This window comes from Quercus suber, unplaced genomic scaffold (genome assembly GCF_002906115.3).
Source record: "Quercus suber isolate HL8 unplaced genomic scaffold, Cork oak 2.0 scaffold_317, whole genome shotgun sequence".
In the NCBI taxonomy this organism is placed as follows: domain Eukaryota; kingdom Viridiplantae; phylum Streptophyta; class Magnoliopsida; order Fagales; family Fagaceae; genus Quercus; species Quercus suber.
The window spans coordinates 497,956-515,373 of NW_027069772.1; the positions used below are offsets into that span (position 1 = coordinate 497,956).

Below are 17,418 nucleotides of genomic sequence, written 5' to 3' on the forward strand. Positions count from 1 at the left end.
AGGTATGAATTAAAACCTAAAAATAAGTAAAAACCAAAAATAACCGGAATCTGACCGGTTCAACCGTGAAAGCCGGAAACCAATATGGTTGAACCGGTTATTGGCCTGTTGTGTTGAAACTAAAACTACACTGTTTTTGACCTTTTGCCCAACCTAAGACTACATTGTTTTGGGGAAACCTAAAACTAAAAACTCATATATTCATTTTTTCTTTCCCTCACATGCCTCTCTCTCACTCTCGGCCTCTGTTTCCTCTCAAATTATTTTTTGAATAAAGTTTCTTTCTAAACTAGTTTGGAGAAAAACCTTACAAACTCATCATATATATTTATATTGAGTATGAATTTTGAAAATCTAACTGTTAGATTGCATGTTCTTATTACATCCTTAATGTTTATAAAATTTCAAGAAAATCAAAGATCAATTGCTATATCATTAAATAAATGTTATAATTTCAAGTTTTTGTAATCTAAGTTAATTGATCAAATAGTAAATAATATTTGATTTGAGCGAAATTTGATATGCATGTTAAGAATATAAGGAACATGAAATTCAATGATTAGATTTTCAAAAGGCGAAAATGCACTTTTCGTCCCTATATTTTGGGTCAATTTTCATTTTGGTCCCAAAATTGATTTCTTTGCAAATTTCATCCCTAAAAAAAGAAAATCGTTTTTAAAATAGTCCCTGCCGTCAACCCACTCACGGAAACCTACTACGTGGCAGACGGAATGCCATTTTTGCTGACGTGACCATTAAAATATTATTAAAAAAGATTATTTGGCATTTTTTGAATGCCACATCAGCATTTTAATTTTTTTTAAAAGCCATGTCAGAAAATTTAAACAAAAAATAAATTAAAATTTTTAAAAACAGCCTAAAATCTAATTTAATCATTTTTTTTTTACTTTTCATTAATTTTTCCTAAGAACGTAACAGTTTGCTCTTCGTGTTCTTCCCAAATCCAAGAAACAAACCCAGCAAACAAATCCAATCTCCAGCACCCAAATCCAATCTCCATCACTACCATGAAAACAAAAAATAAATCCAACAAACCCATAAACTCATAAATTTCACATTCAAATTATCAAATTCCAATTCCAAATTCATCTTGATCATGAATCCCAAATATTCAATCCCAACAACAACCCAGAATATTCAATCCCAGGAACAAAAGAATAGAAACCCACCATCTCCCTCGTCAACCCAATCATATGGGTTTGAGAGCCACTGCCTGGGGTGGCGGCGTTGGTGAACGGCAGGGGTGGAGGTAAGGGTTTTGGGCATGGCTAAGGGTTGGTGAACGGCAGGCGTTGGTGAACGGCAGGGGTGAACAACACCCACCGATCCGAGTTCACCAAAACCACCGAGCGGCGGCGTTCTTCTTCACCGAGAGGCGGCGCTCTTCTTCACCGAGAGGCGGCGCTCTTCTTCACCAGACCCACTTCTCCAAGCCCTCACTGCTCACATTCTTCAATCAAACCCACCAAATCATCACCAACATCAACATCATCCCCATCACGATCCTTACCTGCATCAATCTATGAAACTCAACCCCCACAAACTCCATCCTCAAAATCAACACCAACATCATCAAAAATTCCAAGAAATCCCATGATCAAACCAGATACGGTTTGATCATGAGATGGGTTTTGTGGGTCTTCAATTTAAAGGGTTATGGGACAACATCAACATCATCCCCATCACGATCCTTACCTGCATCAATCTATGAAACTCAACCCCCACAAACTCCATCCTCAAAATCAACACCAACATCATCAAAAATTCCAAGAAATCCCATGATCAAACCAGATACGGTTTGATCATGAGATGGGTTTTGTGGGTCTTCAATTTAAAGGGTTATGGGTTCTCTTGATCTTGGCTCTTGAGAGATGAGAGATGAGAGAGTGAGAGATGAGAGATGAGAGAGTTGAGAGATGAGAACAAGCTGGAGCTTGAGCTTGAGCTTGAGCTCCATTGTCTTCAATATTGTTTGGCTCTTGAGAAATGAGAGAGTGAGAGATGAGAACAAGATAAAGCTACGGCTTGTAAAAGTAAAAATTATTTTTTTTTTGTTTGTTTTTCATTTTTTTAAATAAAATTAAAATGGAGAAATCTGGTATTTATTTTTAATAATATTAAAATTAAAATTGAGAGTAGCGCTGATGTGGCATTCAAAAAATGCCAAATAATCTTTTTTAATAATATTTTAATGGCCACATCAGCGCCACGTCAGCAAAAACAGTATTCCGTCTGCCACGTAGTAGGTTTCCGTGAGTGGGTTGACGGCAGGGACTATTTTAAAAACGATTTTCTTTTTTTAGGGATGAAATTTGCAAAGAAATCAATTTTGGGACCAAAATGAAAATTGACCCAAAATGTAGGGACGAAAAGTGCATTTTCGCCAAAAAATAAATAAGACAAAATATGATGACCCAGGAAAACTAATGAAACCATCCAGTTTCACAGTAAAAAACCTAGGGGGAAACCTTCCCGAAAAGCAATCCACTATAGTAAAGAGAAATTTCAAATCTAATACAAAACCTTTGTCCCTAGACTCTACAATCCCCGTAGATGAACTCACAGTAGAAACCTTCTACCTCTTCAGAACCTCTGAACTCTTCAATATATGAACGCCACCCTTTGATGTTGCACGGATCCCAATACGTGACTAATTCCTTTGCATGAATCCTAGTACGTGACTCACTCACCAACTTGAGAAGAAGAAAGTTGGCTGCAAAGTTCTTCACTTCATCAACAATGAAGATCAAGAAGCACTTGGTTACAAAACCCTAAGGCACAAAGACACAGTAGCTTCTTTTTGAGAGAATAAGACATCGGTCACCTTTTGCATATGTTCTCCTTGTATTCTCTTATGTGACGGCCTCTAAAATAAGCCTTATATAGGTCTACAGTTGTGAGAAAAGAAACCCTACACAAATACATAAGCCTGGCCCAAAAATCAGATCTGAAAATTCTAATTTCCCGTAATCTCAATAGATAGCAAGTGTCGAGAAGGTGTCGAGCAGGTGTCGAGGTTTAATAAGGCTCGACAAATACAACTATCGAGAAGGTGTCGAAGAGACAGAAACTTTCTCGATAAATCTACCAGCTGTCGGGCTATCTGTTCGCAAGTGTTGAGCTATCTGTCCAGCTTTAATGAACACCTTTTCTTCACTTGTTTCTTGGTCCAATCTTCATGACTTTAATACTAGACTTGAACAACATGTTTCTTCAAGTATTAAACACATCCTAGATCTACCCAATTACAAGTAAAGTGCATTTTGTCAAAGGATTAGCCAATTATACAAAATATGTCCTTAACATGTGAACCACATATGTCCTAACACATAGCCTTAATCATTTGTAGGTAGGCTCTTTCAGAAAATCAGGAAATTTTTTTTTTTCTATTTTCAACACATGTTAGAAACATGCTTATGATGAATGATTCTTGGTAGAAGCATGCTAAGGATTTGTATGTGTTGAAAACATGGTAGCTTTTAAAATCCTAGAATAGAAATTTTATTTTTTAATTCGAGAAATGATGTGTTTAGAATGTGTGCTTTTGTTTGTGCCTTACTCTTAATTCTTGCATGCATAGGAGAGGTCCCTCTTAGGGTGGTGGATGCTTATTGAAACAACATGACTATGAGGTCCATTAATGGAGGCCACCCCACTCACCTAAGGAGGTTTGGGTGTCCTATACCTTTCTAAGCTCATACACTAACTTCATTCTCATTTTTGGTTTGTTAGACCTCTATATAAAGATTCAAATTGATTCCTAGATGACTGGATCTGAATCAAGTGGAAACTTCTACCCATAAGGCTAGTAGCATACCGCGATGCCAATGTCTAAGATGGACCTTATATGACAAATAAACCTAGAAGCTCTCTACATAAGAAAATCTTAACTAAATCTACCCCAAGTTCCTATTAAAAAAAAGAAAAACTATCTAAAAAAAGAGCTTTATTTTACATACGAAGTGTGTGTGATGAGGCTAAAATCACATAAAATGACACTTTTGTCACAATTTATTATAATTTTTGCTACAACTTGCCACATGACGAGTTGCGGCAAAAAGGGATATCTTAAGAAGGTGTTAGAGAGGTTTAGTATGCTTGATGCAAAACCTGTTAGTACACCACTTTCTGCCCATTTTAAATTGTCTTTACAGTTGTGTCCAAGTTCAGATGAGGAGTCAGAGTATATGTCTAAAGTGCCATATGCAAATGCAGTTGGGTGTCTTATGTATTTGATGGTGTGTACTAGGCATGATATTTCTCATACAGTCAATGTGGTTAGTAGGTATATGGCAGAACCAGGCAAAGAGCATTAGAATGCAGTAAAAGTGTATCTTTAGATATCTTATAGGCACTCGTGATTTTGGTATCCTATTTGATCAGAGAGCTAGTACAGAAGATGTGGGTTATGTGGATTCCAAATATGCAGGGGACCTTGATTCTAGAAAGTCCATGACAGGCTATGTGTTTAGGTTTGTTGATGGCCCAATTTGCTGGAAGTCTACACTACAAGATGTAATTGCTTTATCCACTACAGAAGCAGAATATATGGCGATGACAGAGGCAGGAAAAGAAGCTGTTTGGCTTAATGGACTGGTTAATGAGCTTGGTTTCAAGCAGGATAGCATAGTGCTACATTGTGATAGTTAGAGTGCAATTCATTTGGCAAAGAATCAAGTATATCGTGCAAGAACAAAGCATATTGCTGTGCGGTATCACAAGATCAGAGAATGGGTTTTGTCTGGTGATATTTCTTTGTCAAAGTTTGTCACTAGTGAGAATGCCTCTGATATGTTAACAAAGCCAGTTCCAACAAACAAGTTCAAGCACTGCTTGGACTTGATTAGTGTTTGCAGCTTGTGAGCCCTTAAGGGGCCAAGGTGGAGGCGATGGAGGAGTTTGCTCATGTAGCTTGATCAATTCAAACCAAGGTGGAGATTTGTTAACGTGGGTGGCTTGAATTGCCACTGAAGCCCAAGCCCATTGCTTGTAAGTCGGTCAAGGATGACTGAATACAACTAGAAATGTATCTCCTAGTGTTGCTGACCTATGACATATATATACATATATATATATATATATTAGGTTTGAGATGAAGAGCAGCCGTGTGAGAGAGTTATTCCTAAAAACCTAGCAGCAGCCGCATAAGAAGAAGAATAGTGTTTTCTTGTCTTGTGGGTGAGAGAAAGTTAGGGTGTATTAGGATTTGGGTTTCTAGATAGTATTATTGTGCACTATTGTATCTCCCTAATTTTATAGTGAAATTTCTCCGTCATCCCCGTGGAGGTAGGTAGTTTGCCAAACTATGTAAATTCTTGTGTTCTTTATGTGTACTTATTATTTAATTTCCGTTTATTTACTGTTATTGATTTGAGTCCTGAGGTGCTATCTGCACAACAACCTCCTTGTAATGGAAGTGTTACTTGGATCATCAATGAAAAGGTACTGCTAAACACCTTCACTATAACTCCAATTAACTCTTCTATTATTACATTTTTTTTCCCCTTTACTTTGTAACTTGACTATTTACCTTATCTTGACCTTGCCTCAGATAAATACTATCTCAAGCAAACAATTACAGTTACTTCGTGAAGCTAATTTCAATGTGTGTGCTATATACATTTAGCTCAAATTGAGTTAATTGCTTTTAAATTTTTTGTTAAATTGAATATTTGGTCCTTAATGTTTGACATTTGTTTCAAAATTGTTTTTATATTTTAAATTATTTGATTTTAGTTTCTATACTTTCAAAAATATTTTTAAAAAGTAAAAATGGTTGACATGGCAAACAGAATTTATGTTATGTTGTAGGCTTCACATCATCATAAGTGACTTCAATTTCACAAATTTCATTTGTTAAGTTAGTAAGTTCTATGATTCTATGATTCTATCTATCAAATAACACGGCAAATAACTTTTTAAAATATAAATACATTTTTAAAACTAATTTAGGTTGATGATAAAGAAAAACAAACATCATGTGTTGAGGACCATGTATATAATTTAACTTTATTTTTAAAAAAATTAAATCCTCGATTTAATTGGTTAATCTATTGCAGTTCCGCAGAGAGGATAACGCAAGGCTTGTACAGGCTCTCAATGACCGGAAAATCTTCCTATGGTGAAGGTCATCATACTGTAGTAAAGTACTTCTTTCTCTATGGCAAGAAAAGGGTTATTCTACTGTAATAAAGTAATTCTTCCTCCATGACGAGGAAAAAAGTTATTCTACTTTAATAAATAGATAGTTAATTTTACACTAAAAGCTTCTGGATATCCTTTTCTTAAATTTAGTATACGTTTGGGTTAGAATGAAAAATGAAAATTATTTTACTATTCAACTTATTTTTGCTACTATTCATGAGTCCTGTTGCACTTTTTGGCACTATTCATAAGCCCCATTATAATATTTCAACTAACTTTTACCTTTATTTACAGTACTTTCAGTAATAATTTTTCAGTTTCAACAAAATAAGCGGTATCCAAACACATCCTTAATATCCTTTACAGTAATTATTTTGAAGTAAGTAGCTTCATTTGTACTGCATAGTATTCATTTTAGCTTGCAATCTTTTGTCAATTTTACTTAGTACTTCAAGGTGATTTAACCGGTCTCTTTTAATAAAAGTTTCGAGTTTCCTCCTTAAAAAAAAAAAAATTACTTAAAATGTCAACTTTATATATATATATATATATATAGTTTTTAAAAATCCTTAAAAAAAAAAAAATTACTTAAAATGTCAACTTTATATATATATATATATATATAGTTTTTAAAACTTTTTTTTTAAATTAAAGTACAACATTATATTAAATACGTTATTTTTTAAAACAAAATAAGCTATTGAAAATAAATTCATTCAAACATAAGGAATGTACCTAGTTAATTTATCTAAAGTTAATTAGAGTTAATTATTATTATGATTTTATTGTTGAAATTAAAATGCAAACTCGAAGAAGGTTCAGCAATGGTGGAAAGCATGCAGAGACGTGAAGGCATGCAGAGAGAAAGAATGAACATTCTGGAGCTTTTGAGAAAATGATTTCATGTATAAATATCTCACTTTGTTTCTTTATATATAACAGAGACAGAGTAACCAATTTGACCAACAATATTCAATCCCAAATCATCAGCCAATACAAACATGACAAGTGGCTAGTAGCTTAACACTTTATTTACAAACTACAATATAAAACTACTAAACCAAACTAATATCTACAAGTACAGATATCTACAAGATTACAAGATATTTAATACTCCCCCTCAAGATGAACCGTATATGTTAATAAAGTTCATCTTGGAGAGCAAATGATGAAACTGCTTCTGCCCCAGAGCTTTGGTAAAGAAATCTGCAATCCAATGCCGTGTAGGAATATGAAATGTTTTGATAACCCCATCTTCAATCTTTTCTCGAATGAAATGGCAATCTATTTCAATATGTTTGGTACGTTCATGATATACAGGATTAGCAGCTATATAGAGGGATGCTTTACTATCACAATAAAGGAAAGCAGGTTGAGAGTGATTTAAGCCAAAAGTTTTGAGCAAAGAGATGAGCCAAACCACCTCACTAGTGACTGTTGCCATTGATCTATACTCTGACTCAGCAGAGGATCTGAACACCACCTGCTGCTTTTTACTCTTCCAAGAGATTAGTGAATCTCCTAAAAACACACAAAAACTCGTGATTGACCTTCTAGTATCAGGGCAGGCTGCCCAGTCAGCATCGCAATAAGACTTCAACTGCAATTCTGATCTTGCAAACAAGAACAAGCCTTGACCCGGTGTTTTCTTCAAGTATTTAAGGATTTTGTAAGCAGCTTGAAGGTGAGGTACTCTCGGTGAACTCATGAATTGACTTAACTTATGGACTGAGTAGAAAATGTCAGGCCTAGTTAATGTCAAATACAAAAGTCTTCCTATTAACCTTCTGTACAGTGAAGCATTTGGGACTGCATCACCAACCGAGTTACTGAATTTAGCTGATTGATCCATAGGAATGTTTGTTGGCTTATAAGCTAACATACCAGCATCAGACAAAAGCTCAAGAGTGTATTTTCTCTGACATAATGAGATTCCATTGACAGTTCTTGCTACCTCAAGACCTAGGAAATACTTCAAGGTTCCCAAATATTTGAGCTTGAACTTGCTATCCAGAAATTGCTTAAACACCTTCACAGCATCCACATCATTACTGGCAATAAGAATATCATCTACATAAACGAGTATAATGATCATAGAGCCTCCCTTAACCCTGGTAAAAACAGAATAGTCTGCCTTTTATTGTACAAAACCTTGATCCACAATTGTAGAGGATAACTTGGCAAACCATTGTCTACTTGCCTGTTTAAGCCCATAAAGGGACATTGTCAATCTACAAACCTCCCCCTTGCAACCAAACCCGGGTGGAGGAAGCATGTAAACCTCTTCATGTAAGTCCCCATGCAAGAAAGCATTGTTGACATCTAACTGAGTTAAATGCCAACCATGAATAGTAGTGTTAGGTTCTAAGGTCTTAGGATTTTATGTATTTAGAACTCTAATTTGTAATGTTGGCAAACCATGATCAAAACATTGTATTTAGTCTTATTTAGACTTGCTCAAAGTTGGTTTAATATTGTAAAGTTGGAATCGAGTGGCTGCAGAAGTACTTGGGACTCTCGGCCTGGCTCGATCGATCGAAGAATAGACTCGATCGATCGAAAATCGCACAGGTTGAATTTCTGCAGAATTTCCAACTCAGCCCTACTTCATTAAACGTTTAGGGTTTTATGTTTTTACAAAAAAAAAAAAAAAAAAAAAAACAGTAATAAATTGACTTTTTTTTTTTTTTTGAGAAAGTAATAAATTGACTTAAGGTGGAAAAATACTTTATAGCTAAATTGAGTTAAATAGAGTATTCATTTGAATGACTACCGTATGATAAATTGAGAAAAAATATATACACAGTAATAAATTGACTTAGGGTAGACAAATACTCTACTGAGTTAAATAGAGTATTCATTTTGAATGACTAGGGGTGTACAGAAAATTGACCTACGCTGACTACCAAATGGGGCAACTACAAAATTGGTTAATGTAATCGGTGAAAAACATAAGAAACTGACACTGATAGATACACTGACACCAATAGTCCACAGTGCATCCATCGATGGATGTTTTTGTAAAACACACACACATATATAATTACGACGTTTTGGACGATGAAACTATGTCATTTCAAGTCTCCAAAATGACATTATTTTGGTTTGAACAGTGACTTTAATCTTCACTTCCTTTTCAAGAAGATCCAACTCTCTCTCTCTCTCTCTCTCTCTCTCAAATGATCCCCTTTCTCTTTATCTCTCTTTCTTTGATTTTAGTTTGTTCATGATTAGACTCTTAGATCTCTGGTATTGTCAGTTGGTCTTCGTTCTCCTTGATCCCATGTTGAAGTAATTTTGCCCCTCTAGCTCTCTCTTCAATCTTAACTTCTTTTCCAAGAAGGTTTAACCCTCTCTCTTTTATATTCCTATTATATAAACTGTCTCTCTCTCTCTCTCTCTCTCTCTCTTAATATACACACACATATATACGACATTGAAAGGTTAAGGATTAAATTGACACAATTGAAAGGTTAGAAACTAAATTGAAATATGTTGTAAAGAATAAGGACCAACTATGTAATTTACCCATATTTTTATTATAGAGAATAGTCATTCTTATAAATAGCTATTCTTTAAATAAAGGATAATTATTCCTCTCTAAAATAAATGCAATAGTTATCCCTTAGCAGGTGTAATAATTTTTAAAATTGATATATTTCCAAATAAACAAAATTTATGTTTGCACATAATGATTATGGAAATAAAAAATCATCATCAAAAAATAAATCCACTCTCTCAAATTTTTAAAAAAAAAAATTATTTTTTTGGAAATATAATTGTTTGAGTAAGATATTTCATAAAATAGATTTTAAGTTTTATTCTAATATTACAACTCACAACAAAACTTATGGATATATTTAATTAGTTATTCAATTACAACACATTTTATTCTCAATAATAAAGATTACCATTCCAATCGTAATTCTTATTCAATGTACCAAATGTACCTTTATAGTTGAGTTTTTGCTTAGTATATATAAATAGATAGATAGATATAGATATGATCAGAGAGCTCGTTGATATTAGCTTCACCAACAAAGAACTGTGCTTTTTAACCTGCCATTTGTTTCTCTCATCATTTCTTCTATTTATCATGAAGAATTATTGTTTACCAATCTTCAATTGTTGGTTTCTACCGCATCTTGTCTATTGGCAGCCAATATCCATTACTGCTCACACTGGTAATGCCAAAGATGATGCTAATAGTGTTGTTTTTTTTATATATATGATAAGAATTGCAATATTATTATCACTTATGATGATGATGTGATGTTAAAATTTATGTGGTAGGTGAAGAGCCTGAGTTTAACTATATTGAAAGGAGTCCAAAAGGACCCGAACACCGGGGAGAACTTAAGCTGGAAGGGGCAATGTGTAAGAATGGGCAATCGCAATCTCCAATTGATATATTGAATAAGGCTATGCAAGTTAACATAAATCTAGAGATGGCAAAACAAGCGGGTCGAGTCGAGTTCAGGTCGGGTCGGGTCAAACAGGTTGCGAGTTGGGTCAAGTTGACTTGTATTTTTCACATGAAATTTTTTTTTTTTTTTTTTTATAAAGAAAACTATATTTATTTGCTATTTGGAAAGTTATGCAACATATTACTTTATGCAAAATGCATTATTTTGAATTCAGCACTTATATCAAGAAAGAACTCAATTAAACTTATTAATACTTATTTAATAATTTTAAAATTATACAAATCCTAACATAGCTATCTAAAACAAAATAACACAAAGATAAGTAAAACAAATATACAAGTTTTATTTCTACACAATATCAACATTCCAAAATATAAAACAAAATTACAAATGACTTATTGGATAACTCATTTGATAAAGAATACAAACATATAAGAAAGTTACAATCTTAAAAATTAATTTTATAATCTATTATCAATTGTAGTTGGCACTCTATTTCAATTTGAGATATACATTAAAATTTGATTGCTTACTTATTTATACATGGTCTCTTTTATGAAAATTATATCATTGTTAAGCAGCACACACTCTAGAAAATATTATAATTTATTTTGAAAAACCGTTTATTTTGAACATAAATTGTTAAAAAATAGGTCTAAACATTCATAATTTATGCTAATTTAATACTTTGGCTTTACTATTTTCACACTTGTAAATGTGTCTCACACATGTCTACAATTTTAAATATATTTTTAACTCTGCTGTAACCAAATTATCTTCGTATATACTGTTAGAAAATTTAGACCCCTTAACACACAACCAGATTGAGTAGCCTAGTTAATTAGCCAAGTTGTTACTTAGTCAAATTAAGCAATTCTAGGTTAAAACAATCAAACAATCATATCAAGAATACATAGCAGCGGAATAATAAATAACACAAGATATGATCACCCAGAAAAATCAAACCGGTAAAAAACCTGGGGAGGATTTTACCCACTGATCCTCAAGGCAAAACTGAATTCACTATGACAGAATTGAAGTTCATACAAAAGGACTTACAAACTCCCCGCTCGACTTCCTAATGCTACCTACCAGTAAAACTTACTGACACGACCCCGTCCAAGCTCCGAATCCACGGACTCCTTCTTTCTTGAATTCTTCAATCAGCTACAAGCACCCACGCTTGATATTCTTTAAGTTTCAATGGTAGCAACCTTGTTGATCATCAAGATATAGATAACCTCTACCTTGAAAACCCTAAGTTTATGTGAAGGAAAGCTCCTCAATGATCTCACAAGAGATTTACATAAATCGCAAATATGAGCAACAAAGACTTAGAGAGGTTTGGGTACAAAACCCTTAAAAATAAAAGGAGGCACAAGAGGTACTCTAATCTCTCTCTCCAAAGTCACAAAAACGTGGCTTAGGATTTCCTTTATATAGTGGGAGAAGTAGATCTGAAACCCTAATCCTTAATGGGCTTAAGCTGCTGTTTGGTCTGACTTAAAATTCTGCAGATACGATTTTCGATCGATCGAGCCTGTTCTTCGATCGATCTAACCAGGCAGAATATGAAGTCTTCTTCCTGCAGCTTGTATGTTCTTGAATCTTGACTTGAATCACCTTGAGCATTGTCTAATAAAACCTATAAACTCTAAGATCTATATCTAGACAAGTTTGTGTTCACTATTTGCCAATTGTTCTAAACATTTAGAACCTAACAAACTCCCCCTTTGGCAATTCGTGACAAAACTTTCATAAAGAATGAAATGCTCAAATACAAGAACAACCCAATACAATAAAATGCTCATTACAACAAATTCAACCTAACTACTATCCATCAGTTGCAAGTGTAGACAGCAGCTCAATTGAATCAACCTGTATATTTCCTGAAACACTCAACAAACGCATAAACGCATGTGTGATAGAAAAACAGTAAATCAACAAATATGCAAACTAACTCTCCCCCTAGGTTAGATACATCAAAAACAAAGTTAACTCCCCCTAAACATAACATTCTTGTATTTTCCACACATATTCTCACATATCAACTATCTCCCCCTTTTTGTCACGTATTGGCAAAGACAACTCATATAAAGAATAAACAGTCATCATACGCAATAAAGGATAAGAGAAAACAGAGAATCAAAGGGACACAAACCACTTCAACTCTATAGAAAATAGAGACACCTCCCCCTATGAACAACACAGGTTTTTTTTTTTTTTTTTTTTTTTTTTTTTTTTTTTTTTCTTTTCTCCCCCTATCAAAAATAGGAAAAACAAAACAAGTTTTAGGAAAAACAGTTTTGAGGAAAAATAAAGGAGGTGGGGGAAAATCAGCAGTAGCAGCAGCATTACCAACAGGATCAGGTACATCCTCACCAGCAGGACCAAAGTTAAAAACTAAGGTGAGGATACACATGAAGAAAAAATATTCTCTCTTTCAATAAAATGCAAACATGGCACTATGTAACCCATAAACAGTTGCATGAGTAGAGAAAATATTTGCACATTGATTATCCATCATATCTCTTAAGAAATATATTTTCTACGGTTCACACATAAGAAATAGCATATACTAGAATGTACAAAATTCAAAAATTAATCAATCAATTTTTAAATCAAGTTGAGTACCTAATTTAGCAAAGTGTATGCATGCTATGTGTGAAAACAATGAGAGATATGACTGCAAAACTGCAAGATGGATACAGAAATCAATGTAATGCATGTGAATCCTAGACATAAATGATGCATGAAAAAAATTTTGGACAAAAACATAGAAACTGAAAATTTTTCAGTTTCGATCGATCGAGAATCGATCGAACATCAATCGAGTCAGGCAGACTCAAACCAAAAATTTTAATCGCAATTTCGATTGATCAAAAAACAGGTTCGATCAATCGAAAGCCTGGAAAAATCATATTTTTGAAAAAAAAATGCATTTTAATGTAGAAACTCCTCAAAGCACATTGTTTTATAAAAAATGCATGAGTATGAGACGAAAAAATTTTCAAAAACACTTGAATTTAACCTAGATCTTCCAAAAACAAGATTTTCAATCAATTTGTCCTCAAAACGCAAACATTATACACATTTTGCATTAAAATCAAGGAACTTTTAATCTTGGATGGCCACAACAAAATCACACACAATATAATGTACCAAGTTTAGCAAAGAGTAACTTGTGTAGTGCGTGCAACTAGCAAAAGTTTGAGATACATGTGAGATGATATGTGAATAGCAATCAATCACAAAGTCTACAAAATCCATCACACAGAATTTAAAAGAGACTATCACCTAAAGAGTTACATCCTATAACTCCCACATCTCCTAGAACATAAACTTGCAGTCATGTAAGTTTCTTGTATTTAGCCTCTTAATTATGTGAATTGGCGTCAAGCCTAATAGTACACACCATTTTTAATTAAGTGAATTGGTATCAAGCCTAATAGTACACACCAATTTTAAGCATTAAGCAATTAAGTTGAGGCTACACCTTATGTTCTTTTTGTGCATGTACTACACTTTCTCGAGCACAAAATCTTATGATATGCACTAAGGTGTTCATGATTGGCTAGTGAACAATGGTGAAATGGTTATTTATGCATGTCTCAAAAGGATCAAGTCCGACAGTCAAATAACATGTGACTTCAAGATCAAGACAAAGTGATAAACACCATAAACATCTTTCCCACATAACATGCACTACAAAGTTTCAACTAGTAAAGTGCAATAAATAAGCTCATCAAAGCTAAACAAGGTATATAAACTTGTTATGTAAAGATAATATGGCCAATCCTTGATTATAAACCCAAGATGTGAAATACAAATCACAAAAATCTTTTTGGTTTTAAAAGATATATGACAAAAAAAAAAAAAAAAAAACACATATTATGCTAAATGAACAATGTAAATGCAATGCATGACAGTGTTTAACTAAGGTATAGAGGGTACACAAACAAGAAATATCAATTTCTTAATTAACCCATGAGTACATGTACAAACTAGTACATACTCACACAAAATCAGAAATAGCTTAGCATACTATTCAAGTTTCTCCACAATGTCAAGCATGTTCTAAATCAAGAGAGAGATATCATAACTCATGTAATCCTCAAAACAAATAAAACAAGACTCAAAATAAAATATTTTTGTCTTTTTGAAAATTTTCAATGTTTTTGGATTTTTTTTTTTAATAAAAAAAACAACCTAAAAAACAAAACAACCAAAAACAATAACAAAACATGTCCACAAATAATTGAAAGAATTAAATCAGGGACAAGTTAGCAACACTCACCTTGGAGAATCTTTTCTCACCCATCTAGCACGAGTCTTCGGCTTTGTAGGTGAAAATCCATGTGAAGCATAGTGTATTTGAGGGATTACACCAATCTTCTGAGAAAGACTAAAATCCTGCAAATTCCTTTCACAAGCCTACAAGCTCAAATTTTTCAAAAGCATATGAAATAATTTATTTGGACTTATGGCAGGAGAAATATCATCACATATCCTAGATTGACATACAGAATGCTTAAATTTCAATTTATGACAATTAGGACGAATGTGACCACGAACACCACAAAAGTGGCAAACAGGAACAAATTTAGGAACATTAGTATTCCTAACAGCAAATCTAGTCTCAGATTTTGGTTTTTGCCTCAACAAAGAACAGTTTGGTCAAATATGACCAACAACACCACAAAGGTGGCAGGTAGGCACAAAAACAGATTTATTATGCTCTCTAACAGTAGGTTTAGACATAGGTTTAGAAACTTTAGCGTTTACATCAGAAATTTTACCTTTGTCTAACCTAGCAAAATAAGCCTTTTCTTTATTATTCCTCTTGAAAGGAGGGATATAAACTTTCTCAGTCTTAAGCTTAAGAGAAACAAAAACACTTCTGTTATCAACAACAGGCTTGGTACTAGTCAAATTTTCAATTTTAGTTTTAGATTCAACTAACTCTTGTTCCAAACTTTTCATCTTTTCATCTTGAGAGGAAATTTGATTTCTCAAAAATTCATTCTTTTTATTAGACTCATCTAATCTCACAATCAAATCCTCTTTTTCAAGATTAGCCAATTTTAACTCTTCTTTAAATTTCATAGAAATTTTCAAAGATTTAGATAATTCCTTACGAAGAGTTTCAAAAGCATCAAAAAAATCAACAGAAACAATAGTGTCCTTTTTATTCAAATCATCACAGGCATCAATAAATTCAACAGAAGTATGAGCAGAAAGACACTTCAAATTATCCATGATAACAGAGGTCAAGGATCAGCTCAGAGATCAAAAGATCTACAACAGAAGAGCTACCCGCTCTGATACCACTTGTTGGAAAATTTAGATCCCTTAACACACAACCAAATTGAGTAGCCTAGTTAATTAGCCAAGTTGTTACTTAGTCAAATTAAACAATTCTATGTTAAAACAATCAAACAATCATATCAAGAATATATAGCAGCGGAATAATAAATAATACAAGATATGATCACCTAGGAAAACCAAACCGGTAAAAAACCTGGGGAGGATTTTACCCACTGATCCTCAAGGCAAAACTGAATTCACTATGAAAGAATTGAAGTTCATACAAAAGGACTTACAAGCTCCCCGCTCGACTTCCTAATGCTACCTATCAGTAGAACTTACTGACATGATCCCGTGCAAACTCCGAATCCACGGACTCCTTCTTTCTTGAATTCTTCAATCAGTTACAAGCACCCACGCTTGATATTCTTTAAGCTTCAATGGTAGCAACCTTGTTGATCATCAAGATGTAGATAATCTCTACCTTGAAAACCCTAAGTTTATATGAAGGAAAGCTCCTCAATGATCTCACAAGAGATTTACATAAACCGCAAATATGAGCAACAAAGACTTAGAGAGGTTTGGGTACAAAACCCTTAAAAATAAAAGGAGGCACAAGAGGCACTCTAATCTCTTTCTCCAAAGTCACAAAAACGTGGCTTAGGGTTTCCTTTATATAGTGGAAGAAGTAGATCTGAAACCCTAATCCTTAATGGGCTTAAGCTGCTGTTTGGCCTGACTTAAAATTCTGCAGATACGATTTTCAATCGATCGAGCCTGTTCTTCGATCGATCTAACCAGGCAAAATATGAAGTCTTCTTCCTGCAGCTTGTATGTTCTTGAATCTTGACTTGAATCACCTTGAGCATTGTCTAATAAAACCTATAGACTCTAAGATCTATATCTAGACAAGTTTGTGTTCATGATTTGCCAATTATTCTAAACATTTAGAACCTAACATATACTTTGCTATTTAATATCTAAAAATCTTTACTCATTACAGAATGCTAAATCATTTATCTTTCAATTAATTTGTATGTAGTTATATAAATATATCAATTGTTTTCTTAAAGCTCACAATAAAAAATTAAACCAATATTGTCTTAATTTCACTATTTTTTTTTTTACCAAAAAAAAATTTTTTAAAAGAATGGTTAGGGGTCAGGTCGAGTCGGGTTGACCCGCAAAAACACGGGTTGAGTCACGGGTCAACCCATTTTTACTTTGGGTCAAAAAATGAGGTTCGGGTCGGGTCGGGCCAAAAAATTCTAACCCATTTTGCCATGTCTACATAAATCCAAGAGATATGAGGTTGAATTATAAGGCATCCAATGCAATCATAAAGAATACAGGTCATTCTGTCAAGGTAAGGAGATAACTTATAAGCTTTGTCAATGAATAAGTTTACGAACACCAATCATTACTTTTCATCCCTAGGAATTTTAAAAAGATTAAGAAATATGTTGTGTACTTAAGATTGCTTATAAGTTTTATAAGCTAAAGCTACATAACGACATAG

At 33.6% G+C, this 17,418-nt stretch overlaps 1 protein-coding gene across 1 annotated transcript; it reads right to left on the reverse strand.

The window, feature by feature from the left end:
* Positions 1–7,285: 7,285 nt before the first annotated feature.
* On the reverse strand, positions 7,286–8,487 carry LOC112001044 (uncharacterized mitochondrial protein AtMg00810-like). Its single transcript, XM_024033207.2, has 2 exons — positions 8,405–8,487; positions 7,286–8,276 (listed from the first exon to the last, which is right to left on the reverse strand). Exons 1-2 carry the CDS (start codon positions 8,485–8,487, stop codon positions 7,286–7,288), a joined length of 1,074 nt encoding a protein of 357 aa, XP_023888975.2.
* Positions 8,488–17,418: the final 8,931 nt, after the last annotated feature.

What these genes read in the sequence shown, in the direction of transcription:
- LOC112001044 (XM_024033207.2), bottom strand. Translation starts at nt 8,487, where the DNA reads ATGTCAACAATGCTTTCTTGCATGGGGACTTACATGAAGAGGTTTACA. An exon ending in GGTTTGGTTGCAAGGGGGAG is followed by an intron (nt 8,277 to 8,404) that starts GTTTGTAGATTG and finishes TGTTTTTACCAG; the next exon opens with GGTTAAGGGAGGCTCTATGA.